Consider the following 20,711-nt stretch of genomic DNA (forward strand, 5'->3'; position numbering starts at 1 on the left):
TAGTACAAAGCAAATTTCCAACATTCCTAGAAAGTATTAGATGAAAACTGCCTAACTCCAGGAAGACAATGAAATTTTGTACTATAGTGCTTAGAAGGACAGGGGCACCAGCTACTTGGTTAATGCAAATGCTGTGCTTTTACATTTATTTTCAGAATACTTTTTGAATATTTTTGCTCCTTTTATTCACTTTTCTTGGAAAGAACCAATGGCATGAGAAAAGCTTCCTTTTTTTCCTTCCTTCCTTCCTTCCTTCCTTCCTTCCTTCCTTCTTTTTTATCCTCCTAGTCCTGAGGCTTGAACTCTGGGCCTAGCCATTGTCCCTGAGCTTTTGTGCTCAAAGCTAGTGCTAGACCACTTGAGCCCCAGGTCAGTTCTAGCTTTTTTGTGTGTGGTTAGAGATCAGACTCACGGACTTTCTTGCCCAGGCTGGCTTTGATCCTCAGACCTCAGCTTTCTGAGTAACTAGGATTATAGGTGTGAGCTGCTGGTACTCAACTAGAAAAGCTTTATAATTCTAAAAGTGCTTTTTGTCTTGATAGCAAAGGGAAAAAAAGGATCAGCACTACGGAGAGTAAAATCTCCTATGACAGGCCACAGCCTCAGGTTTATAGCATATGAATGAATGGAATAATGCAAATCCACAATTTAAAAAGGATTTTTTCTCCCAAAGAAAGAAACAAGTGTCATATTTCAGAGAGAAACAAAACATAAATGAGAGTTTTGCCTCCCAAATCAACAGTACTACTTCTTGCTAGCAACAATTCTCACATTAGTACAAAAGTCCAGGAACTTGCTGTCCACTTCGATAAAAGTGGCAGATACTAAACATCTTGTGGGGAGGTAACCATACTTTGAAGTTCAAATCTTTATAGGTAAAATTGCCTGGATTTCCAATTAATATTGATAGCCTTCTTTTGCAGCTATTATTATTCTGTGTGTGTGGTTCATGGGGCTTGAACTTGGCCTGGGCGCTGTTCCTGGGCTCTTCAGCTCAAGGCTATGACCCTACCCTTGTACCTGGGCATTGTCCCTGAGCTCTTCAGCCCAAGGCTGCCACCCTGTCCTTGGACCAAACCCTATTTCCCCGTTTTTCTAGAGATTAATTGGAGATAGGAGTCTCAGGTCCTTTTGTGCCCAGGCTGGCTTTAACCTTCATTCTCAGATCTCAGCCTCCTGAGTAGCTAGGATTACAGGCGTGAGCCACCACACCTAGCTAGCTATTATCATTCTAAATTATAATTACACTAGACATTTCTAACACAGATATATAGTATTGATAAATACCATAGAGTTCTCATTTCTAATTTCTCATAGGTTCTCATTTTATTCTCAGGAAACAAATGTATGAAAACCACTCATTTACCTAGAGAATAAACTCAATTTGCCACTCAGGAGCCACATAAAAATTATGATTTTTTATGATTGGTTTCTTTACCCCTCATTTTCTGCCTATTATGGAATATACAGCAATTATCCCAAAGTTTTTATTTATTCTGGCCAAAAATGGTTTCAAATATACTCCGATTACAAGGCTACAATACAAAAACATTGACAATAACAAATTTTGAGGAGACTATGGAGTCACGGGAACTCTCATTCATTTCTGGTGAGAATGAAAATGATAGTCATTTGGAAGAACACATTTGCACTTTCTTACAAAACTAAACATGCTCTCACCATTTGATCCAGAAATCACATTCTTGATCTTTGTCCAGATCAGGAGGAAAATCAGTCTACATAAAAGCCTGTTTATTTGAAAAAGTATAGAAGCAATGAAGAGGGTCTTAAATAATAGATGAATGGAAAAAAATTGTGCATCTAGACAGTGAAATATTCCTCAAGAAATATACATAAAGAGCTACATATATAATCTTGAATGCATAGGTTACATATTGTATAGTCCCAGCTATATTAGAGTAGGAAGAAGACAGAAGTATAAAGACAACAAAAAGATGCATGATTGCCAAAGTAAAACAAGAAGAAATGAATCAAGGGGACTCTATTTTTTTTTTTTTTTTGGCCAATCCTGGGCCTTTAACTCAGGGACTGAGCACTGTCCTTGGGCTTTCTCAGGGCTAGAGCTCTACCACTTGAGCCACATTACCACTTCTGACTTTTTCTATGTATGTGGTACCAAGGAATTGAACCCAGATCTTTGTGCATGCTAGGCAAGCACTCTACCACTAGGCCAAACTCCCAGCCTGACTCTGAGGATTTTTAAGTTTGAAGCTACTATGTATCTTGCACTTGGCTGAATGCATGCCATTGTATACATTTTTCAAAGCACAGCACATAATAACCCTAGTGTAAACTGTGGCTTTGGGTTTATAATATTTTATATTGGCTTGTGAGTGGTTACAAATGTACTACTCTAATAAATGTCCTAACTAATGTTAATAATAAAAGTATGAGGGGGAATCAGGTGGTTGTCTCCTCAATTTTTCTATATACCTAAATAAAGCCCGTAAAACTACCAGATAATTTTTGAAGAAGTAAGTTTTAATATCTAACTGAATTTTCTATTTTAGGCATGAAATGCTTAAATTTAAGGCTATTTAGTTCTAAGCATCATTTTGAATAATGTTTTCCCTTCATCTTACTGTGATGTTTAAGCCCTTCTATCTTATTAAGATCACTTTGAAACCATCTACCTCCCATCCAAGAACAGCAGTCTAACACGCATACAACAATCCCATTTCCCCTTGTTTTCATGGACAAAAGGTGACATTTTCACATTTCTCTCTGACAAACTGATGTATGCTTCTGTTTGGATCAAGAAGGATACTCCAGTTATGCTTTGTTCTTCCTCTTCTTCACAAGAGAAAACTTTTATTAGAAACCTATATGCTTTCAATCTATACCACTTCATGGAAATTGATTTCTCGGAGAGTAAAAGCTGAATAGGAAGGATGCATTCCAACCCTATTTGTAACCATTAACTCCCTTCTTGAAGCATTCATTCCTACTGAGTTTCCTGCTGCTATTCTCATTAGCATTTCCTACTGTGCTCCCTTTGTTTTTTTGGCACACTGCTTCCTCCTATAAGTCAATGCCTTTCCATGCTAGTTTTCCTTCCTTTGGGCCTCTCTTCATTCCTAAGTTGTTGGGGGTTTTTTTAGAATTTATTAATGTTGATTTTTACATCATATTTTATTTTTTATTATTTATTTATTTTTTATTTTTAATATTTTTATTGTAATTAATAAAAGGGTTACATGATATTTGCCAGATAGAAGGTGCATTAATTCACATACATTGATACCCTTTCACATGTCTTGGTACCCATTACCCTCCCTTCCACCCCCTCCCTACCCATCTTGATTTCCCCCCCTTCCCTATCAAATTTCAAATAACCAAATACAAATAAATTCAATATATCAGATAACAAAGTGAGATACTGTAACAATATGAGATAACCAAGGGACAGCAAAGGAAATGAGAGATAACATAGTACATTAAGGACAATAATCATTCGTTATATGGCTTTTGTTTCAATATCCTGGAGGTCCTTTCAATTTACATCATATTTTAAATGACAAGTTTGACAAACAAGTGTTCAAGGAGGGAATCTATTTACAATCACTGGGACTTAGTATTTAGAACTTAATCAAAATTAGGCTAAGGATTTGTATGTCATAGAAACATAGTAATTTAAGAAATAAAACATTATGTCTATAGAGTCATAGGTTTTTATGTCTATATAGTTATGTTTATATTTCCATTACCATGTCCATAGCTTTGGGTATGCAGTTATTGAATCCTCGCTCTTGTACTCTTTGGATTTAATAGCCACATATTAAGGATACCATGCACCTTTTGTTCCTTAGGTCTTGACTTGTCTCACTCAACATGATTTGCTCTAGTTTCATCCACTTCCCTGCGAATGCCATTATTTTATCTCGTCTGTTGGCTATGTAGAATTCCATTGTGTATATATACCACATTTTCTGTATCCATTCATCTGCAGTAGGGCATCTGCATTGTTTCCATTGCCTGGCTATTGTGAATAGTGCAGAGATGAACATAGCTGAGCAGGTGTCCTTATCATATCTTGGGTTATGATGTTCAGAGTAGATGCCCAGAAGTGGTATGGCGGGATCATAGGGAAGGTCTATTTTCAGTTCTTCAAGAAACCTCCACACTGCTTTCCAGAGTGGCTGAACTAGTCTACATTCCCACCAGCAGTGTAGTAGGGTTCCTTTTTCTTCACAACCCCGCCAGCAACTGTCATTGTCTGAGTTCAAAATCTTGGCCATTCTTGTTGGGGTAAGGTGGTATCTTAGGGTTGTTTTTATTTGCATTTCCTTTATGACCATGGATGATGAACATTTTCTCATATGCTTTTCTGCCATTTTAATCTCTTCTGATAAGTCTCTCTTTAGTTCCCTTGCCGATTTAGTGAATGGTTTATTGGGTTTGGGGGGGATTAGTTTCTTGAGTTCCCTGCAGATACTGGATATTAAGCATTTGTCAGATGTACTGTTGGTGAATATCTTTTCCCAGTTGGTTGGCTGTCTCTCTACTTTTGCAACTATGTTTTCATCTGTACAGAAACTTTTTATTTTTAGGTAGTCCCATTTATCGAGTCTCTTTCCAATCTGTTGTGACCCTGGGATTCTGTTCAGGAATCTTTTGCCTATGCCTACGAGTTCCAGTGTCTCTCCTACGTTATCATGTAGCAGTTTTCACGGTTTCCAGTCTGACATTGAGGTCTTTGATCCACTTTGAGTTAATGCTTGTGCATGGTGAAAGGCTAGGGTCAATTTTTAGTTTTCTGCATGTGGCTGCCCAGTTTTGCCAGCACCAATAATTGAATAGACTGTGTTCGTTCCACTGTATATCTTTGGCTCCTTTGTCAAATACAAGTTGACTATAGGTATGTGGTTCTATTTCTGGGTCTTCTATTCTGTTCCACTGATCTTCTGGTCTGTTTTTGTGCCAATACCAAGCAATTTTTGTTATTATGGCTCTATAGTAGAGTTTGAAGTCTGGTATTGTAATACCACAAGCATTGCTCTTTTTGCCTACAATTGTTTTGGCTATTCTAGGTCTTTTCTTGTTCCATATGAATCTTTGGATTATAGCTTCTATCTCTGTAAAGAATGTCTTTGGGATTTTGATGTGGATTGCATTGAATTTGTATATCAATTTTGGCAGTATAGCCATTTTCACTATGGTGGTTCTCCCTAGCCATGAGCATGGGATGTCTTTCCATTTCCTAGTGTCCTCTTTAATTTCTTTTGTTAGGATTTTATAGTTTTCATTGAATAATTCCTTTACATCTTTGGTCAAGTATATTCCTAAGTATTTTATTCTTTTGGGGGCTATTGCAAATGGGATCATTTTCTTGATTTGGCCTTCTGTTTGTGTATTGTTGGTGCACAAGAAGGCTACTGACTTCTGAAGGTTAATTTTGTATCCTACCACTTTGCTAAAGTAGTTTATTAATTCTAGAAGTTTGGGAGTGGAGTTCATTGGGTCACTCAAGTAGAGGATCATGTTATCTGCGGATAGGGATAGTTTAATTTCTTTTTTCCCTATATGGATCCCTTTGATGTCCTTTTCTTGCCTTATTGCTCTGGCTAAGGGTTCCAGCACTATATTGAAGAGAAGTGGAGAGAGTGGGCATCCCTGTCTAGTTCCTGATTTTAAGGTGAATGGTTCCAGTCTTTCACCATTTAGTATAATACTGGCTGTAGGTTTTTCACACTCCTAAGTTTTTAGTGACAAACAAAAAGTTCCAGTCCAGTCTCCTGAAAGAGGTTTATAATCAGGAAAACCTAGATTCATAAGGCCATATAGGATGAGGCTAAATGAAAGGACCTCCAAGATATAGAAACAAGAGCCATATAATGTGTGACTATTGTTCTTAATGTAGTATGCTATTTCTCATCTCTTTTGTTGTCCCTTGGTTATCTCATATTGTTTCAGTATCTTACCTTGTTATCTGATATATTGTATATATGTTTATTTGTTTATTTGAAATAGATAAGGAAGGGGAAAAACAAGATGAGGGGAAGGGGTGAGGAACAGAACTGGGGACAAAAACATGAGAAGAGGTAGCAATGATTATTAAGTAATGCACCTTCTATCTAGTGAATATAATCTAACCCTTCTATTAATTACATTAAAATTTTTTTTAAGTTCCAGTCCAGATTGGTATTGCAAGCTTTCGATGCTGTCACCTACTCAGAACTTCCAGTCAAATTTCCCAAATTTTGTATATGAAGTTATCTCAAACTGGACTAAGCCTTTAATTCGATTAGAGGTATTAGCCGTACCCCGTGTGTTTAAACCAGAACTCCTGAAGGCATCTGTGTCCATTTCCTTTGTTTGTCACTTAGTCATAGAGAAAGAGTTTGTTTGTTTGTTTAATATGTCATGATTTTTCTTGGTCATGGGGCTTGAACTCATGGCCTGGGAACTGTCCCTGACCTCTTTTGCTCAAGGTTAGCATTCTACCATTTTGAGTCACAGTTCCACTTCCAGTTTTCTCATGTTAGTTGTAGATTATGGACTTTCTTGCTTGGTTTGGCTTTGAACTGCAGTCCTCAACTCTCAGCCTCCTGAGTAGCTAGAATTACAGACATGAGCCACCAGCTATGGCTTATTTATTGTTTAAGCTTCAGAGTGTCTTAAATATTCTCAGTCTTCCTTTTGTGTTTTGAGACAATCAAGGTGTGGTTTTCATATTTAGTTTGATGCATGTTCTCTTACATTTTTGGAAGATCTACCCATTACTATAAGAAAATATCTACCCTAGAAGCAGGTGATCATGTCTGCTTTTGTTGGCATTTGATAAATATCCATTATTTTCATTTTTGCCTATTTTGTATTTCAGGTTGTAACTTAATCTTTAAGCTCCCAAACTCATTTGGGCAATCAAAGAACACTTGATCACAGACTTCTGCTTGTAGGGGTTTCTGGATGAAAGGATCCAGGCTGACTCCCTTCCAGATATATAAGGCTTAATATTTACAGCAATGTCATCTCCTATGTACCACTGCAGATGATTCATCTGATCTGGTTTACAGTAATATCTACTAATAATTTTTAAAGCCAGGTATGGCAGCATATATCTCTAATCCCAGCAATCAGGAAGATTATGAATTCAGGAGCAGCTCAGCTATACTATGTAAACATTTTCTCAGAAACAACATTTGGCACTCATTTCTTCAGTGACTTCTAGTAATTCTGACCCCTGGCAAATGGCTACATGGAGTATAAAAGGCTGGAACAAACACCTTTTAGAAGGAACCTTTGTCTGAATTCTGCATATGAACTGCAAGAGTTTATTAAAATCATGGTCTCCAAAGACTTCAATCACCATTCTTTTCCAATTCTGTTTAGCCATCATCTAATACAGTGCCAACCACAAAATTACCATGCAGTAAATAACTGTCGAGCCAATAAATGATAGAATAAAGCTAGTATGTATCTCAGTAGCTAGCAAGTTCAAAAAAAATACAGAAGCCATAATAACTTGGCATAGTGTTTGGCACTGAACATATGCTAAATAAATACTTACAAAATCACATTGAGTACAGATTTCAAAAAGAGAATCATACCATACATTCCAAAACTAAGGAGGTATTACATTTGAATCGACAGCTGTTTGAGATGAGCTGTGTGGCCCTTCCCTACTGCTAGGGAACTAAATGAAGATCTTACTGCATCAGTAACTCTAAATCTGAACAACAGTTCATTCCTACTGAGCTAGACTACCATATGCCAGCTGTAGCATATTTAATTTTAAAACCAGTGCTTGGAAGGCAGCTCTGCTCACCAACTTGATGGGGGGGATTGATTGGGGAGAAGGGAATGTGGAAGAGGGTAACAATATTTGAGAAGAAATGTATTCACCACCTTACATATGTAACTGTAACCCCTATGTACATACCCTGAAAATAAAATTAAATTAAAAAAAAAACAATGCCTGTCTGATACTGTTTATAAATCCAGCCAAAGCTCTCTTTCCCAAGTAGTATATTAGGATTTACTATCTTTTCCTTCTTTGTTTTCATCCTTTTCCTTTCTTCCTTTATCCATTTGATCCTAAATGTCATATAAGGATGCAAATGACCAAAGGAAGGATCTTGACAATATTTAAAGATCTAAAAAAGATCTAGTGAGCTTCGTGAATTATGTGGTGTCATCATAACATAAAGTTCAGAATTCTATTCACTTATTAACTCTAGTTCCAAACTTATTTTAAATGGTCTGGCTTATTAACATGATTTCTAGTAATGAAACAGATTTATGGCTGATGTAATCTATGACCAGGTAGGAAGAGAATAAGGCCACCCATACACATAATACCACTTGTAAAGGAGCAAAATGTTTAAATCAGTGCATGGTATCAACTTATTTATAGAGGTGCATGGCTCAGTTGTTGGTAAATTTAAGCTCTGTTCAGTGTTAATAATCATTATATAATTAACTGCAAGGTATAAAAAAGGAAATTGAAAGGCCTAATGTGAGGTCAACATATTCCATAAAACAGTTTTTATTATAGACATACAGAACATACAGAAAATAAATGTTAAGATTTTAGTCTATTTTATTGATAAAAGTCTTTTTCTATTATCCACAAAGACAATTTTTCCACTCTAAGCATTTTATAAATCTCTCAGCTGAGCCACATTATAAAGATCTTTTGGTATGCACTTTTGTATTTGAAATATCCCTTGTCTGAAATTAAATTCAGTCCTAAAATAGCAACTATATCATCCCTTAACCACTTCCCATTAGGAACAGCAAACTCCAGAGATTAGTAGAGCAGCTTTCATGTGCTGGGAAGAAAAAAAAAAGGAACTGTATGGATAATTTAGACTTAAGACTTGACTGCGGATTAAGAAGCAATGCATGTGTATTTGTAAATATTAATGTCAGACAAAGATGAAATCTGACAAAAGTGAAGTAAGTCATTGCTCTATACAGACTAATTCTATGCTGAGTCCAGATTTTGCCTTTTAACTTTAACTTTTGCAGAGCTCTGAAACTCATTAACATGGCTTACATCTCCCCAGCGCACAAGTGGATACTAGAGAATGTGTATGGTACAGATGAAGCCTCTTCGATTTTAAGGTTTATAACAATTGAGTTTTCAGAGACGATGAAGCCTTCCACAGGAGATAAATTGCTTGCTCTCCTGCATGATTGACAGGTCCATTTGGTTGGATGGGGGGAGGGGAGCAAGGAATGGGAACATGGCCTGATTCATAGGGCACAGACTTCAGATTTGGGGCTGTTTTGTATAATCCTCCACACTTGCTACCTATTGCTACATCTTTGCTTCAAGCCCCCATGGACATATCTTTCACACTGGAAACACATGCTCTTCACTGAGCCTCAATGTAGTTCCTTTTAGATACATTTCCATTTCCTTGGTAAAGCCTGTTGGAAGGGGCTAAATTTAGCGCTGTCAATCAGAAGAACAGGTGGTATGAGTGAGACTACCAAATAGGTCCTCTCCCTGCATGCTTTCCGAAGAGAACCAATCACCAGGGCCCTCGGGAAGATGTGGGGCCGTCAGCAGATCTGGTGATAGGATATAAGGGCCGGCCAGGCCCTGGCTCTGGAGCAGTCGCGCATTCCCACCTCGCCTCGGGTGTAGGGATTGCATGGGAAAGCAAAACTACACAGTCTTGACTGTGTAGTTTTGTTTTTAGGTTTAGAGGCTCACCGATTCATGTCGGAGATGGTCGGAAAAACCAATTCTACATAGGACGTCGTTTCAGAAGCAACTTTGGGCTTAGTCCCACCCTTTTTAGGCGCTCTTGAGAAATCAGGTGAGTGAGAAGCCAGTTGTCCTATTTAACTATTATTTACTTTCTTACTGATGCCTCGCTGCCGATTACTTCTGTACATTAAGTTCCTCCATTGCTGATCCTGACTCCTACTTTAAATGTATTTGTTAAAGTCCGTTTTAAAATGTGTGAGCTTTGCCTTGCTTTTTTTTCTTTTCTTCTTCTTTTAAATCAAATGCTTTAGTTAGATTATCCTCACAGTCAACATTTCAGATTGCTGAAATGCACCGGATTTCCTAAAACTTAGGGTCTGAATAAGTGAGAGAAGTGTTTGCTTTCTTTCACAGACTGTGTGACTGTTGAAAATGTTCAAGGTTATATTACTCAGAGATAAAGTGAGACACACCAAGAATAGCTCTGATAAAATGCATGTGGTATCAGCTACACCCTGATGACTTTTTAAGGGAATCAACTGCTTGTGGTATCGGTTACAGGCGAGTGACAGAACACTTGCCTGCTGTCACTCAATGCTGCAGAGTTTATTTTGGGAGCATGACATTTTAGATGCATACCTTCAGCCTGATTAGACAAAAGGCCTCTCTTTGAAAAAGCAAAGGAGTAAAGGAACAAAATTCACCTGGACATTAGACATAGGAGACTAGTTTAGGCCACTTCGTGGCAACATTTTAGAATTTTGGAATAAGCATTGTTTTCTAAAATACTCTGAATCTCCTATGTAGTTTAATTCTACTCACAATCCAGTTATGATATGCAATAAATGTCAATGCTAAAAAGAAAATGAAATAAAAAGCTTTTACTTCTTAAATACATTAAAATTTTATAACTTCCTGGAATTAATTTACCAGTCTCTAATGGCTGTTAATGCATAGATATACAGTACTCATATATCTAAGAAGATACCTATTTTTAGAAGGCATACTAGCTTGTTAACAGGAAAGTCAGAAACAAAAAGTTGTTTATCCTGAAGATAACCTATTATAAAAGAGATTTCTTGACAAACATTTCATGGAAAACCTTTTTAGGTACTATATGAATTTCCCAAATATGAATTTTATCTCAGAAAAAAACTGATTTCCTTTACTTTGTAACTAAGTCAAAAGTTAAAGTAAGGTGCAGCATTAGCACCAAGAAGATTATTGCTCCATAAAGCTATGGTGAGCAAAGACTCCCATGAGAAATGAATAGTGAAGCTATTGATAGTTCAGAAATTGCCTTTTTATTTCAGAACAGTAGAAGAGTCATATTGAATAATTAGGTATGAATGCATCCGAATTTTTTTCACAGAATCTCTGAAATTCCTTAAAGACTTTCTTCTACTTAGAAAAGAATTTAACTGTAGATTTTATAGTCATTTCTTAGAGTTTGCATATTTTATGTTACAAAGCATAGGTCTTTTCACGTCACCTCCATTTCCTACCAGGCTTCCATTATCCAGAGATTGGAAATTGTTCCCTGTTAAGAATTGAAGCCAGGTTTTTTTTTTTCTTTCAGCTCTATATTAAAACTTGGCCTGCCTATTATTTTTTTTCAGAATATCTTCTTCAGCAAGGGTAACAGTAATTACAGTTATAGTATGAAGAAGTGCTAAGAAATAGAAAGCATTCTCTACTGTCTAGAAAAGTGTGTATATTTGATAAGATTTGTCAAAGCAGATCAGATCAGTAAAGGGATGGTAAAGTCAATATGTTCAATTTTGATGGTAATTCTAAATAATCAGACAAAGACTGAATTGATGATGCGTGAAAACTATTGGGAAGTAAAAAATATTTTTAAAGTAATTGTCTCTTGTTGGCTATCAGTGGTGCTTATAATCCTAGCTACTCAAGAAGCTGAAATTGGAGGATCATGATTTAAAGCCAGCCAGGAAAGCCCATGAGACTCATATCTCCAATTAACCACAAAGAAAGGGCTAAAGTAGAGTTGTGCCTCAAGTAGTAAAGTACTAGCCTTGAGCCAAAGAGCTCAGAGACAGCAGATAGGCCCTGAGTTCAAACCCTAGTACCAGCAAATAAAAAAATATATATGTCAAATTGATGCATAGAGTCACTGTTCAATTATAACATTACCCTTTGCTACCCCCACATTATCGCTCTTCCTTTTTTTTCAACTTGATCTTATTTTTCACCATTACTAACACTAACAGAGAATCCTGGAACATTCCTTAATCTGTCTGGTCCATGATTTTTTTTGCCATTTCATCTTTAATTTACTGCTTTCTGTTAGTCTTCAGGTCATCTCCAAGGGAAGCTATTCAAGTTAGGATGGGGAAGGATAACCCATCACTTTAATGCCACTGAAGACTAATGGAACCATCCATGTGGAGAAATGTGTGTCTCTGCCATCTACAGATGACATCTTCATCTACAGTTGAAATTGGCCTTGGTGTTGACATACTCATTGATTTTCCTCTTCCTTTTCAGAGTGCCTAAAAAGATGACTACTCAAGCACCGACGTTTACGCAGCCGTTACAAAGTGTTGTGGTACTGGAGGGTAGTACCGCAACCTTTGAGGCTCACGTTAGTGGTAAGTCTACACCGAAGTCCTGCTTTTGTTTCCTCTGCTTCCTCTCTACTAAAGTAACCTTTATTTCCCCTCCAGAAGATTTGACACCAAGTTGAAGCCATGCTTTGTCTTTGTAAATTTGTTAGGGTCATTTTATAAGGACAAACCCCATTCACAAAACACTGACAAAAGCTGACAGTTTAATGACTAAAAATGGTTTATTCATATTTATAATTCCACACAGCAAAAATAATTAACATTAGATTAAAATTTTCTGTCAAAACCCAGCCACTATGTAGGAATAAATTGGGATATTCTATATTTGGATTCCACTGCAATCCAGAAACCTAGCACAGTCAGGTGCCAGCCACAGAGATGCTGGGCAGATGATGTGAATACTTGAACTTCAGTTATTTTATATGGGAAGTAACAGTGTGTCAAGCTTTCCACTGAAGCATAATTATTCCTAGTCCTATTAGTCCTAATCACTTTAGTATTTTACTTCATTTTTATTAAGTTATCCTAGTGAATGAAAGGCTTTCTGACTATGTTGAAATGACAAAAAATAAAACAGCAAAAATATTCTCATGTAGTTATATTTTTTAATTAAAAATTTTTGTCAAGTCAAGAAGTTCATTTATTTCTTCCTTTCCTTCTTTTCCTTCTTCGTAAATCCATGAATGGAAAAGTCCAGAAAATATATGCTTTCAGAAAGTGCATAATTTTAGGGGACTCAGCTTATATAAAAAATGAAGATTTTAAATGAACTATATTATAAATGATTTCAAAGTATCTTTATTTTCTAGCATTGTTCTGGCTGTATAATATTACATGGATCAATCAAATTATGCTTGATCTTAATCAAATGCACCTCTGTGGTACATTGTCCTCTTTGTTTTTGTCTCTTTTAACCTTATTCTATGTAATAAAATATAAAATAAGGTTTCCTTTACATTACCTTTTTATCTAATGTGCCAATCCTTTTCATAATTTGATAACACTTCATTTTGCATTGCAAAAAAATCATTTAATCTTTCATTTTCCTTTGCATGCAGACCAACTCAATTCTCCTCTTGCATAACAAATTCTTAGTAACTTCCAAATTATTTAGTTATGTATCTTAGTCTGAGCAAATCACACAATGTTAATAATTTTTTTAATATACCACCATTGAGAGGGTGACATTGATCAAGGTGCATTGTTTTCATGAACTGCTTTGTTGAATGGCAATTCTTTTGTACAACTACTTAAAGATAATTAAAAGGGAAAAAGAAGGAAGGACAGAATGAAAGAAAGAAGGGGGAGAAAGGAAGTAAAGTGAGATAAAACAAAGCAAAAAACACACCATAGTAAGGAAGTACAGATCTGAGGATGCAGTTTGAAGTCAACCTGGGTAGAAAAGTCCCCTGAGACTCTTATCTCCAAGTACATACACACACCTACCCCTCAAAGTGAAGTGGTCAAATGGTAGAGTATAAGCTTTGAGCAAAAATGCTCAGGGACAGCACCTAGGCCCTGAGTTCAAAACTCAGGACAGGTACCAAAAGAAAATTTTGAAAGCGGGAGGATGCAGAAAGATGGTGTCCCTGTAATGGCAGAGGAAGAAGACAACAGACCCTCTGCCTTTGTCTGGCACAACTGTTAGACCCTACGCAGTTTTTGTTCCCCTAGTGTTTACAAACAAGACACCAGTTACCTTCTAATTTGTTTCCTTGCCTTTTCACTGTTATAAATATCTGTCATGATTCTAATGATGTGTATTAAATGCCATCAGATTGAGTCCTGGGCAGAGGGACAGGGGTGAAAATTCCTGTTTTGTCTGCACCACCAGTGACTGAAGCTCCTGAAAAATCATGTTTCCAGGAAGTAAAAACGCTGACTTTGACATAGACCATGGAGCCTCCTTAAGCATGTGGCCTCCGTTGATGTCTGTCGTGCCACTGCCCGGTTATCACAATCATTAATTAAATGGCCATTCTACACTGGCTTTTATGGGGCAAGGCAAGGCCTGCAGCAAGATGGGACAGCACGGAGGTCTTTCAGTGCCCACGTGAACTAAGGATGAAGTATTCCTTCTTTCCAGGTTTCCCAGTTCCTGAGGTGAGCTGGTTTAGGGATGGCCAGGTGATTTCTACTTCCACTCTGCCCGGTGTGCAGATCTCATTTAGCGATGGCCGCGCTAAATTGATGATCCCCGCCGTGACAAAAGCCAACAGTGGACAATACTCCCTGAGAGCCACCAATGGATCTGGACAAGCGACTAGTACTGCTGAGCTCCTCGTGACAGGTAGGCTTCCAGTGACCTGCCTGTCCTGTGGGAGGCCCAACAAGCACAGGGAGAGGTAGCTCCTGACCCGAAGGAGGCAAAGCTGTTTGGCTTAAAGAACTTGATTCTTCTTTCAGAATACTGCACAAGTGTAGCAAAACACTGTCTTGGTACACATATGAAACACTCAAAAGTATAGTAAGGGGGGCCCGGAGTTTGACCTAGTGGTAGAGTGCTTGCCTAGCATGCACGAAGACCCGGGTTCGATTCCTTGGTACCACATGCATAGAAAAAAGCCAGAAATGGTGCTGAGGCTCAAGTGGTAGAGTTCTAACCTTGAGAAAGTCCAAGGACAGTGCTCAGGCCCTGAGCTCAAGTCCACGACTGACAAAAAAAAAGTATAGTAAGGGAATATTTAAAATTACATTCCTCAGCAAGTGGAAGGGTTTGAAGCCTTGTTCATAAACCTAGCAAGGGGTAAAGCAAGATAGTTATCAGGAATTCATAGAGGTTGATCCTGTTGCCCACAGGTAATCTATAAATTGGGCAGCCATTAAAAAAAGCAACATTTCCAGTGTTACACAGCAAACATACTACAAAAAAAGCAGGCAAATATTGATTCTGCAGTATGATTCCATTTCCCCCAGAGATATCCTCATCCATCAGAAACCTCTATTGTTTTTCTCTATCCTTCACTATCTGGGAAAATATGCATACCCAGAATATGAATTACTTTACACACTACATAACAATGTCTTGCATGAAGCCCATGATGTTATATATTTATCCAGTAAACTATATCTTCATCCATGTCCAATTGCAGGGCCATAATTATCCTAAACAGAAAGCAAACCAACACAAGCAAATCTAAATCTTGGAACTGGAAAATAGATCAACAGTATTGCAATAATTTATTCAGAAAAATTCCTCAAACTCTCCTATTCATCCCTCCCATTTATCTTATCAAATATTTCTTTAAACAAAGTTAGCTCCAGAGCCACCCATTCTATAGCATGGCTAACATGAAATTGGGTCAGTATTGGGATTCATGTTTTAAATACAAGTAAACATTTAAATTATGTGAATACTGATCAAATTGGAAAAGATTGAAGTCTAATGAATCTCTAAGTCAATGGTGTATCCATTTTACTAACTGTAATACATTTTAATTTAATTTAAAGTATGCAAAGTTATTTTTACATGTTAATAATTAATAAAAGATGTGAGGCTGGGAAGCATAGAAAAGGTTCTCTAGAAATAGTACAACAAAATCTAGCATAGGGTTTAGGAGTTAAAAATTAAGACACATGTTCTGTTCTAGAATGGCTAAGCAAAACAGATAAAATACCTAGCAGGACTCCATTGTGTGATCTGGCTCCGTTCTTGCTACCATTTTGTGGGTGATCTGGGTTCAAGGACAGTCAAGGAGGTGGCACTGGTGAGTCATCATCTGAAGTTGGAATCTGAGCTGTGAATGTTTAAAAATACCTTGGCTCTGGTGGCTCATGCCTATAAGCCTAGCTACTCAGGAGGCTGAGACCTGAGGATCATGGTTCAAAGCCTCCTGCGGGAAGGAAATTCCGAGACTTTTATCCCCAGTTAACCATGAAAAGAACTTGTCTATGAAAAAGAAAAGTGGCAGAGGAGAGGGCTAACCTCGAGCAAAAAAGTGCTAAAGGACAATGCCCGAGCCCTAAGTTCAAGCCTGAGTACTGGGGGTGCATGCATATGTGCATGCTCATGCACGTGTGCACACACACACACACACACCACACACACACTCCTTGGAACTTGATGGCTCCCAAGCCTGATTTTTATTTTCTTCCTTGGCCCTTGCAGCAGAGACAGCACCACCCAACTTCACGCAACGACTGCAGAGCATGACCGTGAGACAAGGAAGCCAAGTGCATCTCCAAGTTCGAGTGACAGGAATCCCTACACCTGTGGTGAAGTTCTACCGGGATGGAGCCGAAATCCAGAGCTCCCTTGATTTCCAAATTTCACAAGAAGGTGACCTCTACAGCTTACTGATTGCAGAAGCATACCCGGAGGACTCCGGGACCTACTCGGTGAATGCTACCAACAGCGTTGGAAGAGCTACTTCCACTGCAGAATTACTGGTTCAAGGTAAGCACTGGTGGTGGCAGGGAAGGGATTAGGAGAGAGGCCTGAGCTGGGGACTAAGTGGGGGGTTGACAATCCATGCTGCCCCTTTCATAGCCCTAGAAATACTGTCATCTGAAATCCACAGCTACAATCTGTGGCTCTAGGGAAGAAGCTCAGTACTGAAACAATCAACAGCTGTTAACCCTATCATGGTAAACTGGGAAGGGTTTCCATTGACAAAATGCTGGAATAGTGTGTATATGTGTATGTGTATCAGAATTGTGTCTTGAACCTAAGGCCTCTTCTTTTTTTCATATATTTTCATTGTAATTAATAGAAGGGTTACATTATATTCGCCAGATAGAAGGTGCATTACTTCACATACATGGATACCCTTTCTCATGTCTTGGTCCCCATTTCCCTGCCCCCGACCCCCACCCCTCATCTTGTTTTCTCCCCCTTCCCTATCCAATTTTAAATAATCAAATACAAATATATCCAATATATCAGATAACAATGTGAGATACTGTAACAATATGAGATAACCAAGGGACGGCAAAAGAGATGAGAGATAACATAGTACATTAAGGACAACAATCACTCATTATATGTTAAGGCCTTTTCTTAATTAGCTTTTTGTGAGCCACACCTCTACTTCTCTACTTCCTACTTTCTGGGTTGTTGATTGGATATGAGTCTCCAGACTTTTCTATACCCCAATACCCGCTTTCCCCCTCCCTCTGTCAGATCCTGAGATCTCAGCCTCCTGAGTAGCTAGGATTACAGGTGTAAGCTACCAATGCCTAGCTGACAATGCCATTTTAAAACAACAAATGGTTCTAGGTAAATTTTCATCTAATAAAAAGTTTCTATTTTAAAATCTAACTTATATTTATACAAAATGCAAAACATTCTGCATTTGCCCTCATAGGTACACCCAGAAATTTATATTAAGTTTGTGGTCATAGTTAAGACTCCCTTAGAATAGATGGGTTATTTCCCCTGCCATTTTATTCATCTTTCTCCAGGTGAAGAAGTGGTACCTGCTAAAAAAACAAAGACAATTGTCTCGACTGCTCAGATTTCAGAAACAAGACAAACCCGAATTGAAAAGGTATTTTTGATTTTTTATTGTCTTTAATCTGTTGTACACTCAACAATGCAAGTATCTTGATCAATGACACCCCTTCCATTATTTTTCTCCATCTTTCTCAGCCCCACCCATCCCTTCCATTTTCATACATGTACATTAAATACTTTGTGTTGGTCCACCCTTCTTTTCTTTCCCTATTAGTCTTCCCTCCTTCCCATTAACTTCCCCAAACAGTATTTTTTAAATCATGCCCAACGTTCCAGTTTGTGTGCCCCGCTTTCCAGCTATCCTTCCTCAACATGGACTTTGCTTCATACTTTCCAGAAAATTGAAGCCCACTTTGACGCCAGATCAATTGCAACGGTTGAGATGGTCATCGATGGTGCCACAGGACAACAGCTGCCTCATAAAACACCTCCTAGGATACCTCCAAAGCCAAAGTCGAGGTCTCCAACACCACCATCCATCACTGCCAAAGCACAACTGGCTCGTCAACAGTCCCCATCACCGATAAGACACTCCCCCTCCCCAGTCAGACACGTGCGAGCACCAACCCCATCTCCTGTCAGGTAAAACTTCTTTGAAGACATCAGCTTCCTCTACATTTTAAAATAGGTTTCATGCAATCAATGAACATAGCATAGCATAAAGGAGGTAAATGAAAAAGTTGATGTCTACAAGTAAAATGAACAACTTTATAAACTCGATTTCTGAATTCCTATTTTTATTCTTTTTAACAAATAATATCATTTAGGAGATAGAAAGTGGCAGAAGGAAATGAGGAGCAAGTTTTAGGTTTTAGTCAGTCAGCCAGATCACTTGTTAATAGCATAACATATGGCAGTAATTATAAAAAGTGAAATAATCACCATTGTGCAGCCTTCACTTCCTCTGTGTCAGGCATTTCATTGGCAATCTACCTATATTGTTCATTAAATAGTCACAAAACTTAAGAATTATAATCTTCAATGTTATTGGTAAGTTGCTAGAGGTCAGGTAGTTTGAAGTCTTAGTTTCTACTGTAGACTTAAGAGAATGATCTTGATAATGTTAGTATTGTTTCTAGAAGTGGATTTTTTATGCTTAGTGAAAATGCTTAGGAAATAAGCCTGAGTCCTCAGGACTCAGAAATTATACAATCAGGTGTAAATTACCCACAACAATAGAAACTTTTGGATTTAGTTCAACATGATGATGCTTTTAATATGATAAACTAAAAAGTCTGCAAATTTTGAGCAAACAAGAAAGTATAGCCTGATAAGGTTAACAGAGAGAGAGTCAGAGAGACAGAGAGACAGAGGGAGAGAAGAAGAGGGATAGAGAGAAAGAGGTAGAGATAATGGAAGGAATACTAACAAAAACACAAACATCTACATCATATTATTTACAAAACAAATGTCAGACTGATTAAAGAATTAAAAGAAAAAAAGAGAGGCAGAGACAGAAAGGAAAACCTTTTATGGAGAGCTTTGCAAAAATAGATTACAGATTCACCATAAAAATGAATATATCTATAATATATTCTTAAATAGTTAGATAATTGATTTCCAAGGCATTCATTTCTAGAGTAGAGCTATATATATATATATGCCATGCATATGCATATATGTGGATATGAATAAATATGGGCATATGGCAAAAGCAAGGTCGTTGCTAGTCCAAATTGTATAATTGTAGAAAAAAAACACAAAGTGACATGGCCCCCTTCTTATAATATTGCAATAGCCCATTGCCTGCATAACTACAACACAGTTATGCTTGATAAGACTGTAAACAAGAAAAATGCAAATCAGCATGGAGGTGCTGTTAGCAGTACCTGGTGTTAGCATACCAAACACAGGAAAGAGTCCCATAAATTAATGTTAACAAAAAGGACAAATCCAGAATGGAAAAGTCACAAACCAATATTTCACAGAGGAGCCAATGTAAATGTCATAAATGTCCCTTAAATGTATCAAATACAAGCTAGATATTTTCGAATCTTTATTGTTTGGGGTACTTAAAAGTGAAAGCTATTGACAGCATCTAAGGTGAAATCTTGAACAAAAGCTCAGTTTTAAAAGCATGTCTATCACTCAAATAAACTAGGATTTTCTCAAGCTAATTCCAAGTTTTGCACACCATGAAATCTTAATCTAAGCCAAATATGATCCCTAGGGGAGATAACAACCTGACTGTATTTTCCTTCCAAGCCTGAGGGTCATAATTGCAAACTATGGAAGCATTTTGATCATCTTCCTATTACAAGTTATTAGCATACAATTACTTTCCAAATTTACTTTCAAATAATTGGAAAGTAGAAATGCCAATTTGTGGAGAAAATAATGGTTATCCCAGATAGACCTCTTCCGAAAATTCCCTAATCTCAATTTTTTTTTCTGTAGATAAAGAAGTCAGATTTCTTTGGATAGGGTGTGTGGTATCTAGCTGTGACTAAGTGATTATTTTTTTTATTGTAAGTGCAGAAATAGGCACTTTCCTATAATGACTCAAATTACATTGATTTTCACAGTTATGGTGCTTACCTGTGGCCTGCTGCTAATCACTCCTGTCATGCTAATCATGTCTTTAACTCTTTTTGAATTAAACCCACTTTGCTAGGTACAGCCAGAACAAAGCACCAGAGGAAACTTGGACCTGCCTGTCTTTTTGCCTTTCTTCAATTGGTGTAGGCCTTATGTCATTCTTAGTATGGTTCTGTTAGATTTCCAAGGCAATCATTTGCAAAATAGAAGCATGTCCTTTACATCTCTTTTTAGTTTGATTACTGTTTCATTTATAAAAATTGAAGCTAATTTTCATATACACACAAAAAATCTTCAAGAAAATGATTAAACCTTTCTTCATGAAACAAGTTAATGTCATAATATCCTGTTAAATTACTCTGTAATTTAATGTAAATAGCCATTGTAGCTTGAGCTTAATTAGAATGATTGTTTTGCCTATGTTCAGTGTAAACTAAATATTCTA

General features: G+C 37.4%; 1 protein-coding gene across 6 annotated transcripts in view; it reads left to right on the forward strand.

The window, feature by feature from the left end:
- Window positions 1-12,206: 12,206 nt before the first annotated feature.
- Window positions 12,207-20,711, forward strand: part of Ttn (titin) — a 279,501-nt gene continuing 270,996 nt past the window's right edge. For all 6 annotated transcript variants that reach the window (XM_090342543.1, XM_090342544.1, XM_090342545.1 and 3 more), the window contains exons 1-5: window positions 12,207-12,297; window positions 14,360-14,563; window positions 16,382-16,669; window positions 17,677-17,762; window positions 18,066-18,310. In XM_090342543.1, coding sequence (XP_090198669.1) covers window positions 12,207-12,297; window positions 14,360-14,563; window positions 16,382-16,669; window positions 17,677-17,762; window positions 18,066-18,310 — 914 coding nt within the window. The remainder of the gene's footprint in view (window positions 12,298-14,359; window positions 14,564-16,381; window positions 16,670-17,676; window positions 17,763-18,065; window positions 18,311-20,711) is intronic.

This window comes from Megascapheus bottae, chromosome 12 (assembly GCF_031878675.1).
Source record: "Megascapheus bottae isolate mThoBot1 chromosome 12, mThoBot2.hap1, whole genome shotgun sequence".
Classification (NCBI taxonomy): domain Eukaryota; kingdom Metazoa; phylum Chordata; class Mammalia; order Rodentia; family Geomyidae; genus Megascapheus; species Megascapheus bottae.